Source organism: Camelus ferus, chromosome 6, assembly GCF_009834535.1.
Source record: "Camelus ferus isolate YT-003-E chromosome 6, BCGSAC_Cfer_1.0, whole genome shotgun sequence".
Lineage (NCBI taxonomy): Eukaryota > Metazoa > Chordata > Mammalia > Artiodactyla > Camelidae > Camelus > Camelus ferus.
Genome location: NC_045701.1, coordinates 90,047,805 through 90,074,924, shown reverse-complemented (window position 1 = coordinate 90,074,924; position 27,120 = coordinate 90,047,805). Strand labels below are relative to the sequence as shown.

Here is a 27,120-nt window from a genome sequence, read left to right as displayed (position 1 = left end):
AGCCCTCCTGACTCCCAGCTCTTATCAGGCTTAAAAGCCCTCAGTAAATCTCCCAGAAAGAGGCTGCATTCCCAAAGTTCCAAGGCTGTGGGTCTGGCTTCTTGCTCACCCTAACGTACAGTTTCCTCTGTCAGGAATGCTCTTTTCCATCTTGTCTGACCTTCAAAGTCCTCTTCACCCGTCAAGAGCCAACTCCAACAGCACCTCCTCCAGGAAGCCTCCCGGCCCAGGACCTTGCCCCTCCTTGGTCTGCTCCATCAGGATGAGATGCTTTCCGGCTTCCTGCCCCGAACCTGTAGGATGGGCCTGAGTTTGTCAGGTAGAAAAGGAGGAGCAGGGGCCTGCAGCGGGGATGTAGTTTGTGCTGAAGCGAAGACGCGTCTGTCAGAGGCCCGGGCTCACTCCTTAGTGCGCTTGCTTGGCGCCGCACGGCCCCTGGCCTTCTCAGGTCTTAAACAACTGCTGCAGGGAATGGGATGTAAGCACAGGCAAAGGCCCCAGGAAGACGCAGCGCCGGAAATGCTCTGCTTTGCAGCAGGGACCTTCTGCTGGAAAAGACGCTCTTCCACATAGGACTTTGCAACAGGCCTGGACCTCCTTAAAAAAAAAAGCCATTAAAACAGCCGCAGCCATGGAGGCCTCAGCCAGGCCAGTGCGGCCCATGACGTATGGCCAGTTTATGAGACAGACTGAGATTCCAGGAACCAGGCGCAGATGGGACGCCTGCATAAGATGACAAGCAGGCTGAGACCAGTGGTCCCATGTGCGATAGCCAGGTCATCCCTCCCTCCTCGCTTCAGGCCTGACCAGAGTGCTGGGGTACAGTCAGACGTCCCCTAGCAGGCCCCCCCTTAATGGGCCACTGCCTCCGCTCATGCCTGGAGGGGGGGAGCGGGGCTGCAGGGGCCCCGCCCGCCATGGCTCTAGGTGCAGGTCGGGGCGCCTTCCTCCCAGGGCACGGCCTGGGCCTGGTGTGAGGGAGGGACAGAGGGGCAGGCCTCCCCCTCCCAAGCCTGATTCTAGCAATTTCCTTCTCCGCGGCCATTGCCCCAGCTTCTGTTCTGTCTCAGTCCACGGACCCCCTCCCTTTCCCATCTGCCTGCCCTGCCCTGAGCAGTGCTCTCCACACACCTTGCCCCGAAGCCTCCATCCGGGAGGTCAGGGGTCACCACCCCAGCCCATCCCCCAACCCAGGCCCTCGGGGAGCCACTTGGCCCAAGCCCACAGAGGATGAGGCCCAGGGGTGGACACAACTGGCCGGGTGGCCAGGGCAGGGCAGGCGGGCCATGGGAAGATCCAGCCATGGCTCTCTGGGTCCTGTGGGCCAAGAGGCCCCCTCCGTGAGAGCCCAGCTGCCTGGCACTGCCATGGAGAGCGTTTTTTCGAGATGAGGCCAGGCATCAGGGTTCAGGGGACAAGAGACCACTAATCCCCGTGTCCGCCCAGCCAGGGAACATTTGATCTGTTGGCAAGGAGCGTGGGTTTGCTTCCTGCCCCCCAAGTTTCTCCATCTGTGCCCGTGGCTAATGGATGTGCCTCGGGGAAGGCCTGGAGAATCCGGTCCCGGGCCCAGTCGCCTCCTGGAACGTGAGGGGGTTATTGGGGACATTTCCGGCAGGGTGCCCGGCCATCCCTTCTTCACAACTGTGTGGACATCTGTGTCCTGCCCAGACAAGAAGGCCCACCCCTCCCTCTCCGCTGCTCAAGGGGGCTCACTGCAGTGAAAGGCTTCTGGTGACTGGTGACTTCAAAACTTTTCACTTTGGAACCTAAGTCTTTAAACATGCTCTCACCCACATGTTCAAAATGCACAAAGCAGATCAAAGTGGCCAGGCAGGCTGGGGCCACACAGTTGACCAGAGGGGACACGGAATCCTGGGTGGGTGCCAGGGGCCAGGGCTCCTGCCACCGTCCTTGGGTGAATGACCGCATCTCTCTGAGCCTCAGTTCCCTTGTCTGAGAAATGGGGTGACATCTTCCTCCTGCTCGAGGTGACATTCTGTGTCACATGCACATCCCCTTCTCTGGTGTCTCTCAGGCCTGACAGTGTCCTTGACCTCCCTGAGTGCAGGGTCCTCATCTGTAAAATGGAAAGCCTCAAACCTCAGCCTCCTCTCTCACCGCACTGAGATGTTCAGATCCGTGGTGGTGGTCCCTGTCTGTGCAGTCTGCTAGAGAGAGAGGCCACGAGCCGGGGAGAGGAGGGACCAGGTCGGGAGGGTGGAGGAGTGGGCTTGGGAGCTGTGGGGGGCCACCTCTGTACCTTCCCTCAGCCCCACACTCACCATCGTCCCCTCAGACCCCTCGAGATCCAGGCCAGACTGGTAGCTGTCGGCACATCGGTTTTTCCGGCATTTCCTCCCTGAGTCTCACAAGGAGGGTTGCCCCGAGGAGTTCAGTCTCATACACCCAAGGCCAGAATGCTGATGGGGGCCATTCTGACCTTGAGCTCTTTTTTTCCATCAATAACGTAAGGAGGACGCCAGCCTGTCTGATCCCAGAATCTATCACACGGCAATGCCCGCCGGGGTGACCGCTGCCCTTCACCCTGAAAACCAGGGCTATTCAGATAACAGGACCAGCTTGAAGAGAGAGGGAACCATGGGCATCTTGGTGGCAGGACGTGGTGGGCAGCGTTCTGGTCCCCGGATGGGGCTCCACGGGCTCCGTGGGCCCCTCACACTGCTCCCAAGCCTCAGGTCCCTTGCACAATGGCCCCCAGAAGAAGTTAGGCAGAGAAGCTGGAAGAGTGGCAAGCGGGGGCCTCATCCAGGCTGGTTTTGTCACACTCACTCCTCCTCCGTGGCTTTGCCCATCTGTACACAACTGAGCACTCGTCTCACTAAAGCACTAATATTTACAGTCATTTATAAAATTGATGGTCCACGCCCATTGTCCCCGGTCCTCCTAGGCATCAGAATACCAGGGAAATTTGTCCTGAGGATAGAGGCAGGGCCCCTCCTGCCTCTCTAGAACCAGGATGTCTGGGGCTGCAGCAAGGAAGACATACAGTAGGACCCATGTCTACACTCTACCAGAAACACCTGGGGAACCCACAGGCATTAAAGTCAAGGGTCCTGGGCAAGCTACACAGACTTCCTCGCAGAGAGGCTAAGTAAGTTATTTCTCTGAGCTTTGGTCCTTTGGCCTTCAAGAGCCAGCCCCTGCAGCGCCCTGGCTGTAATGAAGCCATTCTGACTTTCTCCCGCCCTCCCTCTGTTCCCATCACCACCCACTCACACCTCATCTGCACCAGATGTGTCTGCTACCTCATTTAATTCTCACTGCAACCAGAGCAGATACCCACTTTCCTGGTCAGTAAACTGAGCCCTACAGCACTGAAACCTGGCAGAGCTGCAACTCTGCTCCACAGACTCTGACACTGGGCATGTCTAGACCATAGTACCTCCTTGAAAGAAGGTCCCTGTGTACCTCACCCGCACCTGCCCCCCCCCTCCCCTCTCTTCCTCCCACAAACAGTTGTTCAAGGTCCTCTGTGCGCCAGGCATTGTCCTTGGTGCCAGCCGTGCGAAGACAAATCGGACACAGCCTGCCAGGGAAGACAGATGCTGAAGCAAATGCTCACTGGACAGGGTGGCACGAGTCAGCACAGAAGTGAATTCAGGATAGGATTCAGATGACAGGGTCGCAAGGCAGGAGAGGGCACTGCTCTGGGGGTGGGGGACGGGAGATGCCACAGGAAAGACAGAAAGGCTCGGGCGGGAAACAGGGGCTGCTAAAAGCCCAAAGGACAGTACAAAAGCCTCAGGTCTGATCTTTGCTCCTCTCGGTTCGTCGAAACCCAGAACCTCGTGACTCCACCAGCCCGCATCTGTTTATGTGCTCATTGGAATCCGCGCTGACAATGTATTTGTTTAATTTCCAGCAAGAGGGGGGAGATTTGTCAGGGTCAGGGATACGTCTTGCATAAAACATTTTGATTAAACTCTGTTGGCCAGAGAATTACTTTCCCCATCATACTCAGAGATAGCTGCTTCTTTCCTAATTGGAGTCGCTGCCTTGCCGGCGCATTTGCCATTTACTGTTCATTCTTGGCCAGATGTTGCTGGATGTAAATTCATCCCCCAAAGAGAAACCGGGGTGTCCTGGGAGAGGCGTTAACTCACGAGGGCCACGGAAGTCCGCCGCACGCTCGGCTGGAGGAGAGCGGCAGCCCACGGGGAGGCCAGGTGGCAGGCGTCCCTGTCTACAGGGGCCGGGAGGGAGTAATTAAAAAACTTGGGGCTGGCAGAGTGTCTCAGCCCCATCAACCATTTGATAGGTGTGGAGGCCCCACTTGGAGCCGGCAACGGCATGTCTGCCAGCGGAGTCCAAGATGCTGTTGTGCTAGGCTGCTGAGGGCTGAGGCCATCCTTGGCCTTGAAGGAGGGGCCATCAGAAGGGCATGGCTAGGAGCAAGGGAGCAGGAGGCTTCACTCAGCCTTGGATGGGGCAGAGAAATCTCTGGGCAGGCGCAGTCAGGAGCTGTGTTCCTCCCAAGAGGGTTTCGCGTGGGTGTTCTGAGTGGAATGGAGGGCGGGAGGGACCCTGAACTGAAAGGAGGGAGAACAGGGAGCTACTTCCTGGTCCCACCTGCCCAGCCTTCCCACACTCCACGTCCTCTAATCCTCTAATCCTCGCCACAGTCCTGCTATGGAGGGGTTTTTATGCCCATCTTCCTGATATGGACACTGAGGCTCCAAGCAGTAAAGCAGCTTATCTGGAGTCACACAGCCAGAAAGTGGAGGTGTGGGGATCTGGGCCCAGAACCCGGGAAACAAGCTGCTAAAAGCCCAAAGGACAATACAAAATCCTTGGGCCTGATCGTAGCGCATCTCGGTTTGTTGAAATGGAATCTGGCCCGAACTACAGGAAAGCAGCGAAGAGGGGCTTACCAAATGACCCTGAGTGCATTTCCCACGGGCCTGCCCCCCGGGACTGCAGGGGCAGACCATCAGCAGACAAGAGGCACAGGCCCTTCCAAAGTCCCCTCCTTCGTTCATGGCAGGCATTGCTCATAACCTCAGCAGCCTTCCTCGCTGAATCCCCTCACTGCCTTAGAACCCTCCTCAGCCCAGGCCTCCAGGTAGCCAGCCCCAACAATCAGGGTTGGCCCATGGTATGATTTGATTCACCATCCCAGGCTAGTTCTTTGATTTTATGTCCCCAGATTCGGTGGCTGCACTGTCCAATCCAATAGCTACTGGCCACCTGGAGCTACTGAGTAACTTCCATGCACAGAGGCCATAAAGGTGTGTTCAAAGTATGAACGGGACACTGGATGGATTTCAAAGATGTAACACAGCAAAAGAGTGTCAGCGATCTCATTAAGAATTTTTACATTGATTGCAAGTCAGGATGATAATATTTGAGGTAGGCGGCATGAAAGAAAATACATCAGTCAGATTAATGTCATCCTTTTTTCCCCCCTTTTAGAAATGTGGCTTCCTTGGACGGCGCCTGCCGGTGGTTTGGGCTGCTGTGAAGAGCGCCCCTGGTGGCTGGGAAGGGTAAGTTCACTCCACTAAGCATGTGCTTTACTAGCCGTAACCCAGGGCAGGTTACCCACTGGCTCTGTGCCTCAGTTTCCTCATCTGTGAAATGAGGACAAAAACAGTTATTAGCTCATAAAATTGCAATTGAGGAATAAATGAATTAATGCACGAAAAGTATGCAGAAGAGGGCTTGACACGGTAGTAAATGCTAAGCAAGAACTGGTCCTATTTTTTACATCTTGTTGATTGGGAGGTAGGGATCCCCGGCCCCTTCTTCCCCAGGGCCTCCCCACTTTGGCCCCACTCCAGAGTGGCTTCTGCTCTTTGCAGGATGGAAGGGACAGGCAGGTCCAGCCGGTCCCCAGCAGGAAGAGAACAACTTCCTGTAGTGTACCCTCCCAAAGGCTCCTCCATCAGGCCAAAACCATCAATGTATCCACTTCCTGTGTCACACCAACAAACCTCCCCGTGGCCCCCCTCATTTGGGTTCCTGCCTGCCAACGCCCTGAGCTCACGAACCCTGAACCCCCATTCTAATCTTTGATAGCCTCGAAGCCCGCCATTCTTTTGCTGTTCCCCAGCCTCATTCTCATAACACAGCTGGTGACATCCTCACTTCCAGGGCAGCTGCTTAGTTCAGTTCCAATTCCCAAAGAGCCCTGAAATTGGTTTAAAAACATTAGTAGCTGCGGCTTTTCAGATATAAAGCAAGAGTAGCTAGTTTTGAAGTTTCTGCAAAACTAAGAAAATACAATTGACACAAACTATTATGTGTAAAATGCATGAACAAGTTTCTACTGTGCAGCACAGGGAACTATATTCAATATCTTGTAGTGACCTATAATGAAAAAGAATATGAAAGGGAATAGACGTATGTATATGTATGACTGAAATTGACACAACATTGTAAACTGACTATACTTCAACTAAAAAAAGACAAAAAACTTAAATTTTTTTAAAAAAACAAACAAACAAAAACAACCCAGCCATCCATGGCTGCAGGATAAGTTGAAACTCCTTAACACGACATAAAACCCTTTAAGAGCCTGTGTTTTACCAAAAAAAACCAAAAAACAAAAAAACCCCAAAAAACAACCCACCCCCCAAAAAACCTTAGAAAATACAGAAAAAGTATAAGAGAGAAGAAAAAGTCTAAGATAGTCAGTCAGTACCTACCCAGGCTCTGTTCTAGAGCAGCGGTCTCCAACAGAGATGCAAACCAAGCCACAAATGCAAGCCACGTGGGTAATTTAAACTTTTCTAGTGGCCACTTTTAAAAAAAGGAAAACCAGGGGAATTAATTTTAGCAATATGTTTTATTTAACCCAATGTACCCAAAATATTACCATCTCAACACGTAATCAAACTAAGCAATTATTTTAATGAGAGAATTTCCATTCTTCAAAAGCAAAGAGTCTGAAACCCAGTGTGTTATTTACACTCACAGCACATCTCAGTTTGGACCAACCACATTTCAAGTGCTCAATAGCCCCATAAGGTCTGTGGCTCCTGTATTGGACAGTGAGGGTCCAGGGTGTTTTTTTAAGCAAATGGGCATGGACAAGTTTGACAACATTGGACAGACACAGCCTGTAGAGTTTAGTTCCCTGCTGGGCTGCACTTGACCCTGAGCAGCCTTGCAATCACAAAATCTCTTCCTCCCTCAGGAAAAGCTGCTCCGGCACCCCGCACAGAACCCACATATCCTTTCCCAAGAGCTCTGCATATTGTTCCAGATATATCAGATGCCAGGAATAATCGGATGCCAACAAAGGAAGGAATAAGATGCTCCACAGCACTGGCAGATGATGGGGGACCAGGTCTCCTAGAGGCCCCTGGGATGGAGAAACAGGGGAGTCCCAGAACTCCTCCATCATCCTCTTTAGCATGGCCGCTGCCCCATTAGCCAACTTCCTCAAGTCACCTCGATTTTGTGCTCTAGGGAGAGTCTCCGAGATGCTTAGTACTTCGGGCTTGACATCCTGCCAACTCGGGCTGCACGCAGCGGGCTCCCCGCACTCTCTGAACTGCAAGGCTCCCAAGATGAAATACTGTAAAAGAAGATAAAAATAGTCCCAGGGAAAGGGACCGCTTCAGCTGGCCCAGTTTGCAGAGTCCCCGTTTCATCTCTGACGTGAATAATTCATCCCTTCTAAAGCACTGCCGTTAAGTGAGAATCATCATTATTGCATTTTCTTTGATGAGGCCCTTAAAAACGTATAAGCGCCCAGCACACTAGGAGGAGAGCCCAAAGAGCAGCATTTAGGCTCATTGGCTCAGGCAGAAAGTGGCACCCATGATCTGCGGTGACCAGGCTGTTCCCCAAGTCAACATACCAAGGCCATCTTTGTTTCCCTCCCTGGCTCACAAAGGGGTCCGACCTTATTTCTTTTAAAGGGTTCACTGAGGTGTCCCCAGGAAAAGGAAACAGCCTCCACTAGGAGTCTGGCCACCTGAGAACCGGTTCTGACTCCACCACCAGCACACTGGGCCAGGGAACCTCCCATCTCTGGGCCTCCAGTTCTCAATTTTCTCAAAATGAAGAGCCCAAGGAACTCTGGTGTGAGGCCAACTGGGTGTGTGTTCTCATAGAAGCTGGAGGATGTCCCGTGGAGCTCTGGGGACGTTTATAATGCTATGAATGATAGCGACCACCACCACCGCCATTCACTGAGCACTTACTGTGGAACCAGCCACCCATGCTAAGTGCTTCAGATGCAGTATCTCACATAATCCTGCAAATCTATAAGGAGGGACTCCTGCTATACCCATTTTACAGATGAGGAAGCTGAGATACGGGGGAGGGGGAGGCATTTGTAGAACTCTCTGCCCTTCCTGTCCTTCCCATCTCTCTCAGAAGTCACCCCTGATGAGAGGGCCACTTCACTCTGATTTCTGACAGTCTTTGGAATCCCAGCTGGGTCCCAGGGCTTGTATGTTTGCAAGGAGGTCCCTGAGCTAGGTGGCAGCTGGCTAAGGGACATCCTGAAAGCAGCCATTTCCTACAAAGTTGGGCTGCCCCTCCCCCTGCATGCTGCTGGGCTTCTGCTCAAAAAGCAGACTCAGGTGCAGGACCGCTGTGGGTGGCTGCCCTTTGTGGGCATCTGGCCCAGGATTCCAGCAACTTCTTATTCAGAAGCTCAAGATGTAGAATAGATTTTAAGACGGTTGCCTGGCTAAAGAGGGAGTGAGGGGCCTAGAGGCCCTCAAAGTGGCCCCAGGGGCCCGTGAAAACCACTGCTCTGGGCAACTGCATCCTTTGACCAGGTGGGTAAATTGAGTCTGTGAGCAGGCAGCCCACAGGGCTAGCATGTCCGGAGCCCGCTGCCTGCCCCGCGTGGCTGAGGCTCACCCACATCATCCGTGATCTCCGACACCTCCACAGCCCTAGGGCTCCCCCAGTTCACCAAGCCTGGATTTGGGGGGCGGGAGTGCCGAGGGAGGACACAAGCCGGGTCACACCCCAGCCCCACACCTGGGCCATCGTGGTCTCCCCAGCCGCAGCGGTCTTGCCCCTCCATCCCCACGGCAGCTGATGGGTTCCAGATTTTCTGTTTTACTTTTGCAAGAAAGTGGAGCCCAGAGCTTTGGTTTGGCTCCCCCCATGGAAAATCCACCCTGCCGTTTGGCCGGCGTTGGTGTGGGCTGACCGGGTGCCTCTTGGCCTCAGCAGCTTCCTCTCCAGAACAGTAGGGCCTGGTGGAGGGAGACCAGGCTGAAAGAGGCTTGGCAGGGCCCGCGGGGAAGTGGGCAGCGGGCTGCTGCCCCCAGCTGTGGCCCGGGCCTGCCAGGCGGTGGACTCAGGGCCCCGCTCAGCCCCGTGGGAAGGGGACTGGAGGCCTTTCCCTTGCCTCACTCAAATCCACAGCCCAAGATGAGCTCACTTCCGCCCCCTGTGGGAGGGAAGCAGAGGGGATTGTGTCTCCTTACGTGGAGCCCAGGGCCTGGTGGTAGGGCCCCAGGCCTTGGAACCTCTGTCTTGGCCACACTCCCTCCCTTCAAGGACCCTGTCTTCTGAAGGCAGGTCAAGCCCTTCCTGCCTTAGACCTCAGACAGGACTCCAGCCATGGGGCCAAAGTCTCTGTGCAAAGGCCTCTCTCGCTGTCCTTATGCTGCGTGGGGCCCGTGTCCCAGCGCCAACTCCGTGGTAGCATCAAGTCTTAGGGGCACTTGGTGGCTCCAAAAGACTTCTCCAACCTTGGCCTCCTGTATCCTGCCCCCCACTTCCAACCAGAAGCCCCCGTGGCAGGCGGGGCAGCCCCATCTGACAGGTGGGGGAACTGAGGATAAGACTGAGTGACTTGGCTCCCAGCTGGGGGTCCGCTGGGCTCCAGGGATAGCTAACTCTCGTGGGAACTCCCTTCAGAACCAGCCCCTCTATTAAGCTCCAGCCTCCATGGGTTTGGGGTTTGCTTCAAGCAGGGCCCCCCAGGGGTGGTCTGCGTGAATCTGCAGGCGCGTGCCCGAGGAACGAGCCCTCCCACCACCCCCACTGCCCAGGCCCCGGGGCACTGCCCAGACTCGCCCGCAGCCTCTGAGCTGGGACCGAGCTGGGTGGGCTCCACCACACACACGCCTGTGGGCCGCATGCTGCCTAGCTGCCCTGTGCTCTGAGGGGTCTGCGGCCCAAACAGAGAAAACAGAGAGGGAAATCCATGGGCTCAGCTCAGGGCTGCCCAGTGCCCAGGCCTAGGAAGGGGCATGCAAGCTGGCTAGATGCAGGGGCTCTGGAGGAAGCCACCTGGGCTGGAGTGGAGGAGTGTTGAGGCAGACCCCTGCTCCTGAGCTGCTGTCCAGGGAAGGCCTTCTGCTGCCACTGCTGAGAGGGAGAGAGGAGGAAGGAAGTGGGAGGAGAGAAAGAAGATGAGAGGGGAGAGAGAGGAGGAGGAATGGAGGAGGGAGAGGAGGAGGGAGGGCTGGTGAGGGAGGGGAGGAGGTAAAGAGAAGACTGGGGAGGAGGGAGGGGCAGGGAGGAGCCAGCTCCTCGGCCTCCCTGAGCGGCACTGGTGTCAGAAAAGAGGCTGGCAGGTTCAGGAGCACCGTGATGCCTCCTCCTCTCCTCTCCTCTGAGATCCAGCGACCTCCTCTTCAGCCTCGGGCTCCAGCCTCTGCTCCCCCCCCCCCTTTATCTGAGCCACACCACAAGTGGAACCTCTGTCACCTCCAGCCAGACCCTCTGGGAGCTCCTCATTGTCCACAAGATAGGACCCAGTATGGCGTGACCCCACCAGTGCCCCGGCTCCTTCCCGACACTCATCCCGGCCACACCGGGCACCTGGCTGTACCATCGGGACCCCACAGAGCCCCAGGTGCTCACCTCCAAACCTTAGCCAGGCTGTTTTTTCCTCCTGGAAGGTTCTTCCACCTACTGCCCACCCACCAAGACCTGTCTCAAGGGCCCATCTCAGGCCCCTCTCCATCCCCCTGCCTTGTCCACAGCAGCCCCCTTGCCCACCTCCTCCAGACCCCATCCTACCCTGGACTGCAGCATGTCACAAGTCAGCCTATGCCGCAGACAGGGGCTTCTTGGGGCAGTGACAGCCCCCATTACTTTTTTCAGCTTCTCTGGGCCCAGTGTAGGACACAGCATAGGATAAGGCACGTGTTTGTTGAATGACTAAATGATCTAGAATAGGGGAGAGCTTGCCCTTTCACACCCAGGGCAAAGCCATTTACCCCCTTCAGGGGCCATTTTCCTTCAAATGCCACCATTGCTGTCCTCTCACACACCTCACCTCCCCCTGCCTCCACCAAGTGTCCACCTTGAAGGCAACCTCACTCCAGACAAAGGAAACCCCAAAGCCAAGGAGGGACTCATCAGACCCTTGGCTTCCGACTCCTCGCCACCCGACAGCTCCTCCTCGGGACCAAGGTCCCCAGTTCCCCTGCCCTCACCTGGCGCAGGGCCCACCTGAGCTGGACCCGCCTGCGTTTCTGAGAGTGTGGCCTACAGCGACAGACTCCGTATCACCCATCTGTCAGGGCTGCAGAGCCCAGCCTTCCTGCAGTCACCTCCCCTGACCGTCAGATTGAGCTGCTTTTCCTCACCTCCCGGGCAGGAGCCCCAGTGTCCCCACCATCTGGTTTCACTACTTCACGGGACATCTCCTAAAATGCTTCAGAGCCGTCTCCGTTTTTCCACGAAATACACTGCCCCTCCTTCCTGGGGCCGTTTCTCCTCGCCTCTGTGGCAGCGAGCGCTGCCTTTGTCGTAAAACAGTTCAGGGTGCTTTCATCTTTCCCACGTCCCATTTGCCTTTCTCCTGGAAGCGAGCTGTTCAGGGCTATTCCCTCCGACTGGCTTTCATGTCATAAAACTCCATTAAGCTTTTATCTGCCTGGGGGAGCCGTGCCTTCAGGAACCCAGGAAGGGAGGGAGCTTCTTAACAGTGAGCAGAAGAAATATGTAAAAGGGCACAGAACCCAGAGGCTGTCCATCCCCCTAAATCCGCCCACCCCATCTCCAAGAAACGTTTCTGCATCACTTGGCTCCCCGTGCTGGGACGGGGCACTGCGGAGACAAGCAGGGCAAAACCGGTTCAAAAGCCTTCTCCGAATCTTGGTTCATTCCAGAGGCAAAGAAACTCATTCACAGAAAGCCAGGTGCCTCAGACAGTGCTCTGGCAGGAAGAACACGGGGAAGGAGTCAGAGACCTGGGTTTGAGTCACGGCCGGGGCGATTCTGTCCCGGCAGGGAGGGCCTGGCTGTGTTGCCATCCCTGTTATTTGTCAGACTTGTAAAGTGGGACATCTGTTGTGATTTCTCTTCTCCTTCTGAATACTGACCCTTGACCGGGCTTTGAGGGACCCCAACATGGTCATCAGTTGAGATGCCTCCAGACTGGACCCACCCAGACCTGAGCTGTAACATGTCCCCACGGCGTGGCCTCGGGCCAGCCGCCTAGTTCTGTATGCCTGTGCTCTCACCTGTGCTTCCTCCAGAGTGTTATGAGGACTGAGTTCTGTCACTAAAACACCCCTCATTATCATCAGATCCCGAACATAGTCCCCTGTGCGGTACCGCAGGCCCTTGTTGTTTATCTGTTTTATATATAGTAGTGTGTATCTGCTAATCCCAAACTCCTAATTTATCCCTCCCCCTGCCTTTCCCCTCTGGTAGCCATAAACTTGTTTTCTATGTCTGTGAGTCTGTTTCTGTTTTGTAAATAAGTTCATTTGTCTCATTTTTCAGATTCCACATATAAATGATATCATACTGTATTTGTCTTCTCTGTTTGATTTACTTCATTTAGTATGATCTCTCTAAGTCCTATAGTGAAAAAGAATAAGAAAAAGAATGTATGTGTGTATAAATGTACACACTATGCTGTACACTAGAAACTAACACCACATTGTAAATCAACTAGACTTCAATAAAAATAAATAAATAAAGTAATTTTTTAAAAATCCTTCATATTCTGATGGAGTTATGGCTTCTAAATGCACTCAGCACCATTGATTTGAGTCCCACGAGAACACTAAGGTTGGTGGTCTCCCACTTAACCAACAAACCATCGGGGCATCGGCAGCCCAAGTGGGACGAGAACTCGGTCGCTGTTTCCTTCCCTCTGCAGCTGGAGAGGGAGCCCCGCTGCTCAGGACACCGGACCCCTACTGTGTCAAAGTGCCCACTGGGCAGCCGGCTCTCCTCTAAGACTCCAGCTGAGGAAGGAGGAAGGCCTCACCTTCTTTCACTGCCTCTAACCTGAGGGGAACTCATCCCTGGACTGGTGGCTCACAGACACACTCACCTTTCATCTTCCCAGCAGCCCCACTTCACAGATAAGGAAACTGAGGCTCAGAGAGGTAAGTAACTTTCCCAAGGTCACACAGCAGACAAGGTCTTGTCTGTCTTGCAGCGAAGCTCTTTCTCAATGACATGGTACATGCTGCCATCTGCATGGCCTGTGGCCACCCTCCCCCTCTTCTGCATGGACTCTATCCCACTATAGGCTGTCTTGCTGCTGGACACAGAGAGCTAGGTTGGATGACCTAGATTCTGCTTCTATCCTTCTATCCTCTGTCCCAGGTCACCACAACTTCAGTGGGTGGAGGACCTCCTAGTAGACAGGGGGTTCTACACCTGTAAGGCAGGAAACTGTAGCCAGGCAGGGTAAAGGGCCACCCTCGAACTCCCAGAGGACGTGACCCTCTGGCTAAGGGTCCCGTTATCACTCTGTTTCATCTGTACCCTCAGTGGTAGTCCCTGCCCAAGACCACTGGCAGTGGGCCAGGTGCCACATGGGGTTTTCTAAAGCTGTGTCCCCCCCCCTCCCCACCCCACTGCAGCCCTGCCACCAGGCCACCAGAGGAGATCCCAGCCCATGCCCAGTAACCGGGCACCCAAGTGAGCAGTGGGATCACTGGAAGTCTCCGGAAACACTGGGCGGAAGGCGTCAGATGCTCCTGCCCCCCAGAGATCACCATCCAGCAGAGGCAATGTTTTTCACCCAGGGAGGCATCATACATATATTTCTTAAGAATAAAAAGGAAGAACGTCCGAAGGTTTGTTTCCTATGTGGAGCCTCCAGCAGCTCATGGCTCATTTCTCCCATCTCCTCCAGCTATAATTAAGCTCGCAATACAGAGCGTTTCTGCCTGCTCAGCTCCAGTCCCAGCACAATATTTCAACCCACAGTTAAATGAGGTGGATAAATAAAGATACCCCGGACTCCTGCGAGGACTCCAATTCGCCTGCCCCGCCGCCATGCCCTGCAGACCCCAGACCATCCAGCCACCTTGGACACTGCAACGGTGGCCTCAGGATGGACAGCCTGCAGGGCCCCCTCGGTGGGGAGGCTGTGGAAATGCCAGATGCCTCTCAGGGCCTCAGTTTTTCCATCTGTAATATGGGAAAGCAGACAAGTCCCTCTGGGCTCAGCCCTGCTGGCTTTAGCCCCCATATCCTGACCCCTGAGTCAGACTTGCAGAAGCTGGCCTGGGAATCTGCATTCTCTCGGGTACCTGGGAGCCCCTCTGTGGGACCATTTATAGAGACCTGGGGAGAAGTGCTGGTTTCAGGATGACCCCAGGGTCCCTCTCTCTGCCTAACCCTACCCCCCAGGCGAGGGGCCGAACCCCCAGGGTGAGAGGCCAGCCTGGGCCAGGCCAGCACGTGCTGCAGTGCCCTCGGGCCACAAGGGGGCAGAGGCGCCCAGGCGTGGCGCCTGCCTTCCCTCCAGGGAGCTGAGCGGGGTACCACCTGGATGCCTCCTGTCTGTCCATCCGTCCAACCTCACAGCGGACCAGGCACTGGGCAGGGGACGACCTCTCCCCTGCAGCCTGGATGGCCCCCAGGCCTCTGCCCCAGCCTCTTCCGGGAAAGCTCATTAAAACTCAGCCAGCTCCCCTGCGTCCGAGTCCTGAATCCTGGCTGTGGTCCCAGGGATGAGAATTTCACACCAGCCCCCGCCCCCGACTTCTGATGTGCAGGAAGTTTAATCACCACCCATTCCAATCCAACCCTCAGTCACCCGTTTCACAAGTGGGGAAACTGAGACCCAGGGAGGGCAGGGGCTGCAGCCAAGACCCTCTCGTCCCAAGCTGCGCTCCCTGCACTGGGCGACTTTGCCTTTTGTTGTGGTGTGAAACACTGCTGAGAATTCCTTAATTCCTTTTCGCAAAAAGACAGGTTGTGCTTTGTGCAGAAATCGTTATTCAAAAATTACAGACTCTGGTTGTTTCTATGGAAACATTTTTCACCTTATGCAAATGAAGCAAGAGGCACGAAAACAACGCCTTCCCTCTCTGCCCCCCCTTCTCTCTTACTGGAAGCTTGAAAAGCAGCCGCGGAAAGTTTGGTCCCGGGCAGGGTGGGCGAGAGGCGGTCCCTGACCCCTCCGGCCCCCTGGCTTGGGAGTTGCACAGACCTTCACCCCCGCCCTCCCGCCCCAACCCCAGCTGGCCAGGCTCAGAGCCTCCCAGACATTTACGCTCACTCTGACCATTAGCAAGCAGTGCCCAGCAAAGTTCACTCTGCAGTGTCCTCCAGCCCTTTGAAGGGGACCCACTGCCCACCCAGACCCCCACGAGAAGCCCACCCAAAACATAGCCTGCAGGGGAGCACCCACTTGTCATCGTCTCCCACCTGCACCTGCTTCGAGCATCTGTTGTTTGCGTGGCCCGGACTGGTATTCCCTGGAAGGGCTTTCCCTCTGCACCCCTCCTGCCCTGGACTCTGCCTCCAGGGGGAGGGGGCGGGGCGTCCTGGAGGCCGGGTAGGGGGTGGTGGGCGTATCTTTCCTCCACTGTTGATTCCAATCCCAGCGCCAGTGCCTCCTGGCTGTGTGGCCTTCGGTGGGTGTCTCTGCTTCTCTGGGCCTCGCTTTCTCCCCTCCGACCAGCCCCATCCCTCTTAGAATGGGGGTGATAGTACCCACTTTGCAAGGCTGAGGTGAGGGCAAAATGGAAGCACATAGTGGGGACTCAGTCCATAGGAACCCCAAGTTGCACCCTGGGCAGGGGGAACCAGGATAAGCACCGATCTCTGAAGGCAGGGTGTGCTGCGTGAGGCCTGGGCACCGGGGGAAGAATCCCCACAGCTGCTCCTGGCTGAGGTGGCCACCAGGAGGCAGTGTCTCACAGAGCAGGGCTCTGAATTTGGAGCTCAGAGACTGGAGTTCAAGTTCTGACTCAGAGGTGTCCTCCCTGTGTGATCATGAGATCATTGGACCTCAGTTTCCCCATCCATCGGGAGACCCCACCTCTCCCCGCCCACCCCACAGGGCTGTTCGGGGACCAGATGACCAAAGGCTGTGGGAGGTCCCGGGGTAAGGGTCGGTGAGGGGAAAGTCTGGAGGCCAGACACGACTGCCCACCCTGGGTGTGAGCCACTTCTCTGAGGCTCCCACCCAACTGTGCACACTCCGGCTCTGGGGCCCCGGAGGACGCAGGCTCTTTTTCTTCCACTGGCTTCTCCCCAAACTCCTCTCCTGACAAAGCAAGACTGGAGCCTCTACAGTGCGGACTAAATGCTGCTCTGTGTGGTCCAAGAATATCACTTACGTGAGTCAGTCCATAAGGCCAGCATGTGGGTACAACTATTCTCCCACGTTACAGGCAAGAAAACTGAGGCACAGAAAGGCTGAGCTACTTGCTCAAGGTCACACAGCCGATCAAACTCCAGAGGCCGCACCCTGGACACCACGCTGTCCTGGTTCTGTAGGCATTTGGGAGTGTACCAGTTTCCTGGTGCTGTCATAAAGCACCACCAACCAAGTGCCTTGAACAGCAGAAATGTACTATCTCACAGTTCAGGCGCTGGATGGAAGTCCAAGGCCAAGGTGGTCGGTGGTCAGCAGGGTTGGCTCCTTCTGCAGGAAGACTCTCCCCTCACTTCGTAGATGGCCCTCGTCACGGTCACGTGACGATCTCCCTCTACGTGTGTCTCTGTGTCCAAGTTCCCACTTCTTTTAAGGACATCGGTCATATTGGATCAAGGGTCACCTTGATGATTTCTTTTTAACATAGTACCTCTGGAAAGACTGTCACCTATCAGGGAGGGTAAGGCTCAGTGGTAGAGCACGTGCTTAGCATGTGTGAGGTTCTAGGTTCAGTCCCCAGTACCTCCATTTAAAAAATAATAATAAATAAATAAACTGAATTACCTCCTTCCCCCAAAAAAACTTTAAAAAATAATAAATAAATAAAATTTAAAAAAAAATTTTTAAAGACTGTCTCCAAATAAGACCACGGTCTAAAGTACTGTGGGTTACGACGCCAACCTATGAATTTGGGGGGACGAAATTCAACCCGCACGGGAGCTAAAAGACTGCCTGAAGTACAGGGCACAGGGGTTTAAGGGTGACCAAGGACCGGGGGCTTCTCTCTCCTCTCAGAATAAGACCTTAATCCCCAAAGTTCAGGCAATTAGCTGGAGGAGCCCCATTCTAAAGAAGTCCCCCAGAAACAGTCGGATGGGACTACTGTGGGGGGACAGACCCCCTGCCCTCACCCCCCGAGCCAGGCCCGCAAAGTCCACGGCAGAGGACACAGCGGCTCCCTGTCCGTGCCCCACCGACGTCAGTGTTCCACACACCAGCGATCAGGTCAGTTAGAGGAACAGAAGAAAACCAACAGGAACGGTGAAAAATCATAGTGTGGTGAGCAAGACGCAAGGGCCGGGGCAAAGGGAGAAAGAAGGGCACGTCTTGGTCTCCTCAGGGGCCTCTCGAGATTCTGTCTGTGCCGGTTACCAGCTTACGGCCTTTCCACTCCAGAGCCCCCGGGACCCCTCTCCTAGTGAAGGAAGATGAGCCTCTGAGTCCGGGGGCCGCCGGCCCAGCGCTGAACTTCGTGCAGAAGGCCCCGGAGTCAGTGCGGGAGGAAGGGAGTTGGTTCCCGGTTGGGGGGGTGAGCGGAGCCTGCAGCGCCCCGGCCGCCCCAGCGTCGCCCCCCACCTTCCCCACACCCCCACCCCCCCCCCGCAGTGAGGAAGGCTCTCCCAGCACCTCCCGCCTCCACCGGGGCACTCCTCCTCCTCGGGCAGCTTTCCCCGGCACCCCGGAGGGCTGGTGTCAGGCAAGTTCCCTGTGGTGGGCTTCCTGGCACCACGGTGTGGCCCCCTTGCCATGCAGTGAAGTCCACGCTTCCTCTCCCCTCCAGCAATGCCTGGGCTCAGCCCAGGAGTGGGGCTCGTCTCAGCCCCAAGGGCAGTGCTGCTCCTTACATCTGCTCTTCTTCAGCATCATCCTTACTTCTTACCAGCCAGTCCCCCGTAATTCCAATCCCTTGGAAGAGGTACTACTCCTGTATGATAGATTTTCTCTGTTCAAATTAATGTGCACTTTCTGTCTCCTGATTGGACTGATACAAAATGGGTAGCGGGAACGGGCCCGGCTGGTAGGTGGGATGCGGGATTGGTTTGCTGGTGCCTCTGGACTTGAACACAGCACTGAGCATCCGTCTGATGGGAAGGGGTGTGCTCATAATCCGGAGATGCGGTAGCATCACAATTAATCAAAGCCTCACCTGCTGTCGATTGCGATGAAGTGATCGTGCCTGAGGAGCCTGCGCAGACGCTGAGCTTGACCCCTACAGCCTCCACGGTGGCTCTAAGGATTTGGGTGAGCTCTAGATTCTCTCGAGTGCACTCGAGCCCTTACAAAATGACAGGCTCAGACCCCGTTAGCGCTCAGCTCAGGTCACAGTTGGGGAATCAGCCAGCTTCCATGACAGCTCTAAAAGAAGCTCTAATTTCTCTTAGCTGCAAGCCTGATCGTGCTGGAAATCAAATACAAAATTTAATTGTGCAGTTTGCAGAAACGCAGCAATTGAATTCACAGTCTCAACAAATTTCTCATGAGGAAGTCAGAGCATTGATTAGCAAAGGATATGCTCCTGAAACTCGGAATGGGGGCATCTGATTAGATCCAAAGGGCACTGTCAGTCTTGAACCCCTACCTACATCATGCAGAGCTTCCCTTACCAGAGGACGTAGCCTTCCTTCTTGTGTCTGAAGACTTCTTCTGCCTGAAAATCCTGTGAAAGCTCACCTGGGGCCCTGAAAGGGGACGCTCTTTCTCCTGCAGACCCATCACAGCCGCTCCCCGCTACCACCAGACACACAGCTAGGGTCTGTTTTCAATGCCCGGCTAGCACACTTTGACCATCGAAAGCTTAACCAGCAGAAGAATTGTTACGGCTTCACTACTATGTATTGGCAGAAACCTGGGGAACCTCGTGTGGGAGTGGATTCTAGGGAGATCAGACCACGGAGGGAGGGCTATAACGTGAGCTCAGGCCCGCCCGCGATGATGGGCATAGCTGCACTTACTAGAGGCTCTGAATTTAATGTGTTAGCTTATGTAACTATGTTTTAATTATATAACCAATTGCCACAAACTTAGAGACTCAAAACCATACGTTTTATTATCTCACAGTTTCAGTGGGCCAGTAACCTGGACATGGTTTAGCTGGGCCCTGCGCCCCAAGGTTTCTCACAGAGCTCCAAGCACGGTGTCAGGCAGGACGGGGGTGTCATCTGAAGGCTCGACTTGGGAAGGACCTGTTTCCAAGCTCACGTGATCAGTGGCAGGATTCAGCTTCCTGCAGGCCCCTGGGCTGAGGGCTCCGTGACCAGCTGGCTGTTGTCCTCCTGAACCTCTCCAGTGTGGTCTCTTGCTTTATCAAATCCTACAGGAGGAGGCCACAGACAGAGGTCACAGTCTTGCATACCGTAATCACAGAAGTGACATCTCGCTGGCTTTGTCATATTCTACTGGTTAGAAGTTTGTCACAGCCACCACTCTGCCCCACCCCCCAATACCCAAGAGGAGGGAATCACACAAAAGCGTGAATACCGAAAGGCCATGATCCTTGGGAGCTCCCTTAAGAGTCTGCCGCTGGCTGTGGCTCTGACAGCTCATTTGGTTCGTTAACCAGAGCTTGGGCTCAACGGTGGCCCACAGCGAATGAGGTGGAGATGCCAGGGCTTCTCCAGTGTGACACAGAGGAGAAGATACAGGCTCAGGTGGGTAGGATGGGGCAGGGCAGGAAGTGCTCCTAACTCCGTTTAACAGAACAAGACCAGGGCCCAGAGAGGTGAAACACCTGCTCAGAGTCACACAGCACACGGGTGGTTCAGACTCCAGGACCAGTGCCATGCCTCCCAGCTTCTCTGCACCTCCTGTTGTGCAGTAGGGGGACCGAGGCAAAGCCCACTGCACCCCTGCCAGTGCAGCAGGGGAAACTGAGGCCCCAGACCTAGATCACCCAACACGTGCCTCTCATGCTCAGGTTGGCGTGACCGAGAGTGACTGAGCGCCGGGCTGGACTGCCAGGGAGGGGACAGCCAAGCTCTCGCTGGCCACAAGGGACGCAGAACTAGAAAAATCATTACAGGTGGATGAATTATTCACGGCATCGTCGACCTCCTCAGGCCCCGGGCAGACGGGAGCTCGCGGAACAGCCCAGTGCATCTTATTACCCCAGTGTAATGGCCTCTTTTTCTCTGTCTCAGAAGAAAGCGATTCAACACCATCAAATATTAATGCGGGGCGGCTGACGCAGTGGCCGCTCACACATCAGCCCTCCAGAGCTGCCCCCTAGGTCAGGGATGACGCCAAGCTGGGTTCAGGAGGCTTGGCCGGGAAGGGCCAAGTGTGATGGTGCCTTCCCTCCAGAGCCAGGAAACAGTCCTCACACAGGGCAGCCTCTGCCCCTCCCTCCGTAATCTCAGGTGTGCAGGAAACGCTGCACTTTGTTTCCCTAAAAGCAGAGATTCCTGTTACTTCTGAACATCTTTCCCAACCTCAGTGGGTTTGAGGTCCCCCAAGGGGAGGGGTCTCCGCCCCAGGGCTCTCCTGGGGCTGAAAACCAGGAGATGCGCTGGGTTCTGTATCAGAGTCCTATGGCCGTGGTAACTGGGTACCACAAACTGGGAGGCTTGAGACAACAGAAATGACTTCTCTCACAGTTCTGGAGGCTGGAAGTCTGAGATCAAGGTGTCAGCAGGGCCACGCTCCCCCTGAGGCTCTGGGAAAATACCCTTCTGGCCTCTTCAGCGTCCAGTGGCTGCCAGCAATCCTTGACTTACAGATACATCCTTCCAGTCTCTGCCTCCATCCCCATGTGGCTTCTTCCCTGTGTCTCACCCCCTCACCTTGTAAAAACACCAGACATTGGATTTAGGGCCCACTCTACTCCAGTAGGACCTTATCTTTTTTTTTTAGTTGAAATATAGTCAGTTTACAATGTTGTGTCCATTTCTGGTATACAGCACAATGTTTCAGTCATACATGTACATACATATATTCCTTTTCATATTCTTTTTCACTGTAGGTTACTACAAGATACTGAATATAGTTCCCTGTGTTCTACAGTAGAAATTTGTTGTTTATCTATTTTATATATAGTAGCTGATATCTGCAAATCTTGAACTCTCAGCTTATCCCTTCCCACTCCTTTCCCTTCCCGTGACCATAAGTTTGTTTTCTATGTCTGTGAGTCTGTTTCTGTTTTGTAAATAAGTTCATTTGTCTTTTTTTTTTTCCAGATTCCACATGTGAGGGATCTCATATGGTATTTTTCTTTCTCTTTCTGGCTTACTTCACTTAGAATGACAATCTCCAGGTCCATCCATGTTACAGCAAATGGCATTATTTTATTCTTTTTTATGGCTGAGTAGTATTCCATTGTATAAATATACCACAACTTCTTTATCCAGTCATCTGTCAGTGCACATTTAGGTTGCTTCCATGTCTTGGCTATTGTATGTAGTGCTGCTATGAACACTGGGGTGCATGTATCTTTTCAAATTAGAGTTCCCTCCAGATATATGCCCAGGAATGGGATTGCTGGATCATAGGGTAAGCTATTTTTAGTTTTTTAAGGAATCTCCACGCTGTTTTCCATAATGGCTGCATGAAACTACATTCCTACCAACAGAGTAGGAGGGTCCCCTGTTCTCCACACCCTCCCCAGCATTTATCACACATGGACTTTAAATGATGGCCACTCTGACTGGTGTGAGGTGATACCTCACTGTAGTTTTGATTTGCATTTCTCTGGTAATCAGCAATATTGAGCATTTTTCATGTGCCTATTGGCCATTTGTATGTCTTCACTGGAGAATTGCTTGTTCAGGTCTTCTGCGCTTTTTTGGATTGGGCTGTTTCTTTTCTCGTTATTAAGTTGTATGAGCTGTTTGCATATTCTGGACATTGAGCCCTTGTCAGTTGCATCATTTGCAAATATTTTCTCCCGTTCTGCAGGTTGTCTTTTTGTTTTGTTTATGGTTTCCTTTGCTGTGCAGAAGCTTGTAAGTTTAATTAGGTCCCATTTGTTTATTCTTGCTTTTGTTTCTATTGCTTGAGTAGACTGTATTAGGAGAGCACTGCTGAGATGTATGCAGTAGGATCTCATCTTTTTTTTTTAACTTGTTTTTTATTGAGTTACAGTCATTTTACAATGTTGTGTCAAATTCCAATGTAGAGCACAATTTTTCAGTTATACATGAACATATATATATTCATTGTCACACTTTTTTTCGCTGTGAGCTACCACAAGATCTTGTATATATTTCCCTGTGCTATACAGTATAATCTTGTTTATCTATTCTACATATGCCTGTCAGTATCTACAAATTTTGAACTCCCAGTATGTCCCTTCCCATCCCCCATCCCCCTTGGCAACCACAAGTTTGTATTCTATGTCTATGAGTCTATTTCTGTTTTGTATTTATGTTCTGTTTTGTTTTGTTTTAGATTCCACATATAAGTGATCTCATATGGTTTTTTTCTTTCTCTTTCTGGCTTACTTCACTTAGAATGACATTCTCCAGGAACAGCCACTTTGCTGCAAATAGTGTTATGTTGTCAGGTTTTATGGCTGAGTAGTATTCCATTGTATAAATATACCACATCTTCTTTATCCAGACATCTGTTGATGGACATTTAGGCTGTTTCCATGTCTTGGCTATTGTAAATAGTGCTGCTATGAACATTGGGGTGCAGGTGTCTTTTTTTTTTTAATTTTTAGAAACTTTATTTTCCATCAACCTATTTCCATTTTAAGAGTTTGTGGAAAGAACAGCTTACGACCGCTCCGTGGTTGTTGCAACCCATTTGGTGGCCTGAGCAGTGGGAGCTGCAGACCAGTCTTCAGCGGCAGGCTGAGTGCTCCAGTCTTCAGTAGGGAACTGCTGAATAGGCACAGAGGGCACCTGCACGCCTTCGGGCCAGTCTGCCACCTCAGGCTGAGTAGCAGTGAACTTGGGAGCGGGAGCCGTCCATTCACCCTGAAATTCCTCCTTGGTCATGGCCTTTTCAGCTGCAGCCTGCTCCTCCTTTTCAATCTCTTCAGGATCTCTGTAGAAGTAGAGACCAGGCATGACCTCTCACGAGTGTTCCCAAGAGACGGTGCTGCACATACGCAGCACCTCCCGGGCGAGCGTCCACCACATCAGACCCACTGAGTGAGCTCTCTTGTTTTTGCACGGGATGGCAATGTCCACATAGCGCAGAGGGGAGTCCATGTTACACAGGGCGATGGTAGGCAGGTTAACGTAAGATGCCTCGGTGAAAGGCTGGTGGTCAGCCCTGGGGTCGGTAACCACCAGAAGTCTCGGCTCCTGGAAAGCTGCCTGGATCTGGTTAGTGAATGTTTCAGGCGTGAAGCGGCCAGCAGTAGGCATGGCTCCAGTGGCAGCAGCAAACTTCAGCACAGCCCCCTGGCCAGTCTTCCTGGAGGATACAATGCTGACGTCAGCTGGGTTCTCAATGGTAACAATGGCCCGAGCTGCCAACAGAAGCTTCTCCCAGGTTCTCTTCAGATTTATGGTGTAGATGCCATCACTTTTCCTTTTGTAGATGTACTGCTCCATCTGGAAGTCCAGGTTGATGCCACCCAAGTGGGTTCCTGCTGCAAGGAATTTGAGGACTTCCTCCCCCTTCATTTGCAGGACATCAAGTGCTCCAGACATTGTGAAAGTTTCCCTTTAAGTTACGATGGGAATCCAGAACAACGCCGTAAGGACCCCCCTCCAGGTAGCGCAGAAAAAGTTCCGGTGTCATTTTGAAGTAGGGTTCCTTCTGGATATAAGCCCAGGAGTGGGATTCCTGGGTCATATGGTAAGTCTGTTCCTAGTCTTTTGAGGAATCTCCATACTGTTTTCCACAGTGGCTGCACCAAACTGCATTCCCACCATCAGTGTAGGAGGGTTCCCTTTTCTCCACAGACTCTCCAGCATTTGTCATTTGTGGACTTTTGAACGATGGCCATTCTGACTGGTGTGAGGTGATACCTCCTTGTAGTTTTGATTTGCATTTCTCTGATAATTAGTGATATTGAGCATTTTTCATGTGCCTATTGGCCATTTGTATGTCTTCACTGGAGAATTGCTTGTGTAGGTCTTCTGCCCACTTTTGTATGGGGTTGTTTGTTTTTTCTTGTTAAGTCATATGAGCTGTTTGTATTTTCTGGAGATCAAGCCTTTGTCGATTTCATTTGCAAAAATTTCTCCCATTCTGCAGGCTGTCATTTTGTTTTACTTATGGTTTCCTTTGCTGTGCAGAAGCTTGTAAGTTTAATTAGGTCCCATTTGTTTATTCTTGCTTTTATTTCTGTTGCTTGGGTAGACTGCCCTAGGAGAGCATTTTTGAGATGTATGTCAGATAATGTTTTGTCTGTATTTTCTTCTAAGAGGTTTATTGTATCTTGTCTTATGTTTAAGTCTTTGATCCATTTTGAGTTTATTTTTGTGTATGGTGTAAGGGAGTGTTCTAGCTTCATTGCTTTACATGCTGCTGTCCAGTTTTCCCAACACCATTTGCTGAAGAGACTGTCTTTATTCCGTTGTATATTCTTGCCTCCTTTGTCGAAGATGAGTTGACCAAAAGTTTGTGGCTTCATTTCTGGGCTCTCTATCCTATTCCATTGGTCCATATGTCTGTTTTTGTACCAATACCATGCTGTTTTGATTACCGTAGCTCTATAGTATTGTCTGAAGTCTGGGAGAGTTATTCCTCCAGCCTCTTTCTTTTTCTTCAGTAATGCTTTGGCAATTCTAGGTCTTTTGTGGTTCCATATAAATTTTATTATGATTTGTTCTAGTTCTATGAAATATGTCCTGGGTGATTTGATAGGGATTCCATTCAATCTGTAGATTGCCTTGGGCAGTGTGACCATTTTAACAATATTGATTCTTCCAATCCAGGAGCATGGGATATCTTTCCATTTTTTTAAGTCTTCTTTAATTTCCTTAATCAGTGTTTTATAGTTTTCCATGTAAAAGTCTTTCACTTCCTTGGTTAGATTTATTCATAGGTGTTTCATTACTTTGGGTGCTATTTTAAAGGGAATTGTTTCTTTACTTTCTTCTTCTGTTGATTCATCTTTAGTGTAAAGAAATGCAACTGATTTTTGAACGTTAATCTTGTAACCTGCTACCTTGCTGAATTCTTTGATTATTTCTAGTAGTTTTTGTGTGGACTTTTTAGGGTTTTCTATATATAGTATCATGTCATCTGCATACAGTGACACTTTTACCTCTTCTTTTCCAATTTGGATCCCTTTTATTTCTCTCTCTTGCCTGATTGCTGTGGCTAGGACTTCCAAGACTATGTTGAATAGGAGTGGTGATAGTTGGCAGCCTTGTCTTGTCCCAGATTTTAGTGGGAAACTTTTGAGTTTTTCACCATTGAGTGCTATGCTGGCTGTAGGTTTGTCATATATAGCTTTTATTATGTTGAGATATGTTCCCTCTATACCCACTTTGGCGAGAATTTTTATCATAAATGAGTGTTGAATTTTATCAAAAGCTTTTCCTGCATCTATTGAGATGTTCATGTGATTTTGTCCTTTCTCTTGTTGATGTGATGTATTACATTGATTGATTTGCTTATGTTGAAGCACCCTTGTGTCCCTGGGATGAACCCCACTTGATTATGATGTATAATCTTTTTTATTTGCTGTTGGATTCTATTTGCTAACAATTTGGTGAGGATTTTTGCATCTATGTTCATCAGTGATATTGGTCTGTAATTCTCTTTTTTGGTAGTGTCTTTACCTGGTTTTGGTATCAGGGTGATGTGGCTTCATAGAATGAGTTTAGGAGTATTCCCTCCTTTTCAATCTTCTGGAAGAGTTTGAGAAGGACTGGTATGAGTTTTTCTTTGTAAGTCTGATAGAATTCCCCAGTGAAGCCATCCGGTCCTGGACTTTTATTGGTAGGGAGGTTTTTTATTGCTAATTTGATTTCATTTCTAGTGATCGGTTTGTTTAAGTGGCAGTAGGACCTCATCTTAGCTGACTACACCTGCAACAACCCTATTTCCAAATGAGGGCATCTTCTGAGCTTTCAGAGGGACGTAGTTTGGGAGGACACTCTTCAACCAATTATAGGAGCCATGTAGCACTCATGAGGATGGCCATAACCTCCCCGGATCCGGATTTTTTAGGAAATTCTGGCCCTGACCCCAGAATTTTTCTAGGATTCTCCCTCCTGTTTCATCCACATCCACGCCTCTCCTGCTATTTCTGTAGACCCCCCGTGGGACACGGGACGCTCAGAGAGGTTGTCCAAGGCCCTTCTGTCCAGGTTCCCCTCACCCCACCCCCACTGCTCACAGGGAAGGTTCCCAACAGTCCCCCAGGCTCTGCCAGGGGGCGGGGCCCTGAGTTCTCCAGTCAGGGTGCGGATGATACAGTCATCACTCCCCATATCCCTTGGTCCTCACCGTCCCCAGCATGCTGACCCAACAGATTCCAACTGTACTCACCTGGACCCTTCACCTGCAGCTTCTCCAGACATCAGAGTCCACCCAGCTGCAGCGTGGAGTGGTCCAGATGACAGGAAGTCCATCAGCCTTCAGCCCGTGACTCCAGCTCCCTCGACCCTCAAGCAGTCAGCTGTGCTGCGCGCTATGCTGTACCCCGGAGACCCCTGTGGGCCTAGCCTCCGGGCACCCGCTTCCTGGAGTGACTTCTTGGAAAAGCTCCCTTTGCATCCTCCTTGCCTTCCCATCACAGTTCCCCACTCATCACCTATGAAATAAGCTTGCATTCACATCCTTGCAGGGTCTGCTGCTGTGGAAACCCACCCCGAGGCATGGGGTCTAACATCTTCCCTTACTAGCTGGGCCCAGATCCCGTCTTGGAGACCCTCCAAATCCAAGCTCTTTTCTCC

At 52.4% G+C, this 27,120-nt stretch overlaps 1 protein-coding gene across 1 annotated transcript; it reads right to left on the bottom strand.

Annotated features, from left to right (window-relative positions):
- Positions 1–22,951: 22,951 nt before the first annotated feature.
- LOC102513662 (40S ribosomal protein SA-like) lies at positions 22,952–23,971 on the bottom strand. Its single transcript, XM_032482927.1, is given in 1 exon segment — positions 22,952–23,971. A coding segment is annotated over 1 exon segment (888 nt). The 5' UTR covers positions 23,917–23,971; the 3' UTR covers positions 22,952–23,028.
- Between the last annotated feature and the right edge of the window lie 3,149 nt (positions 23,972–27,120).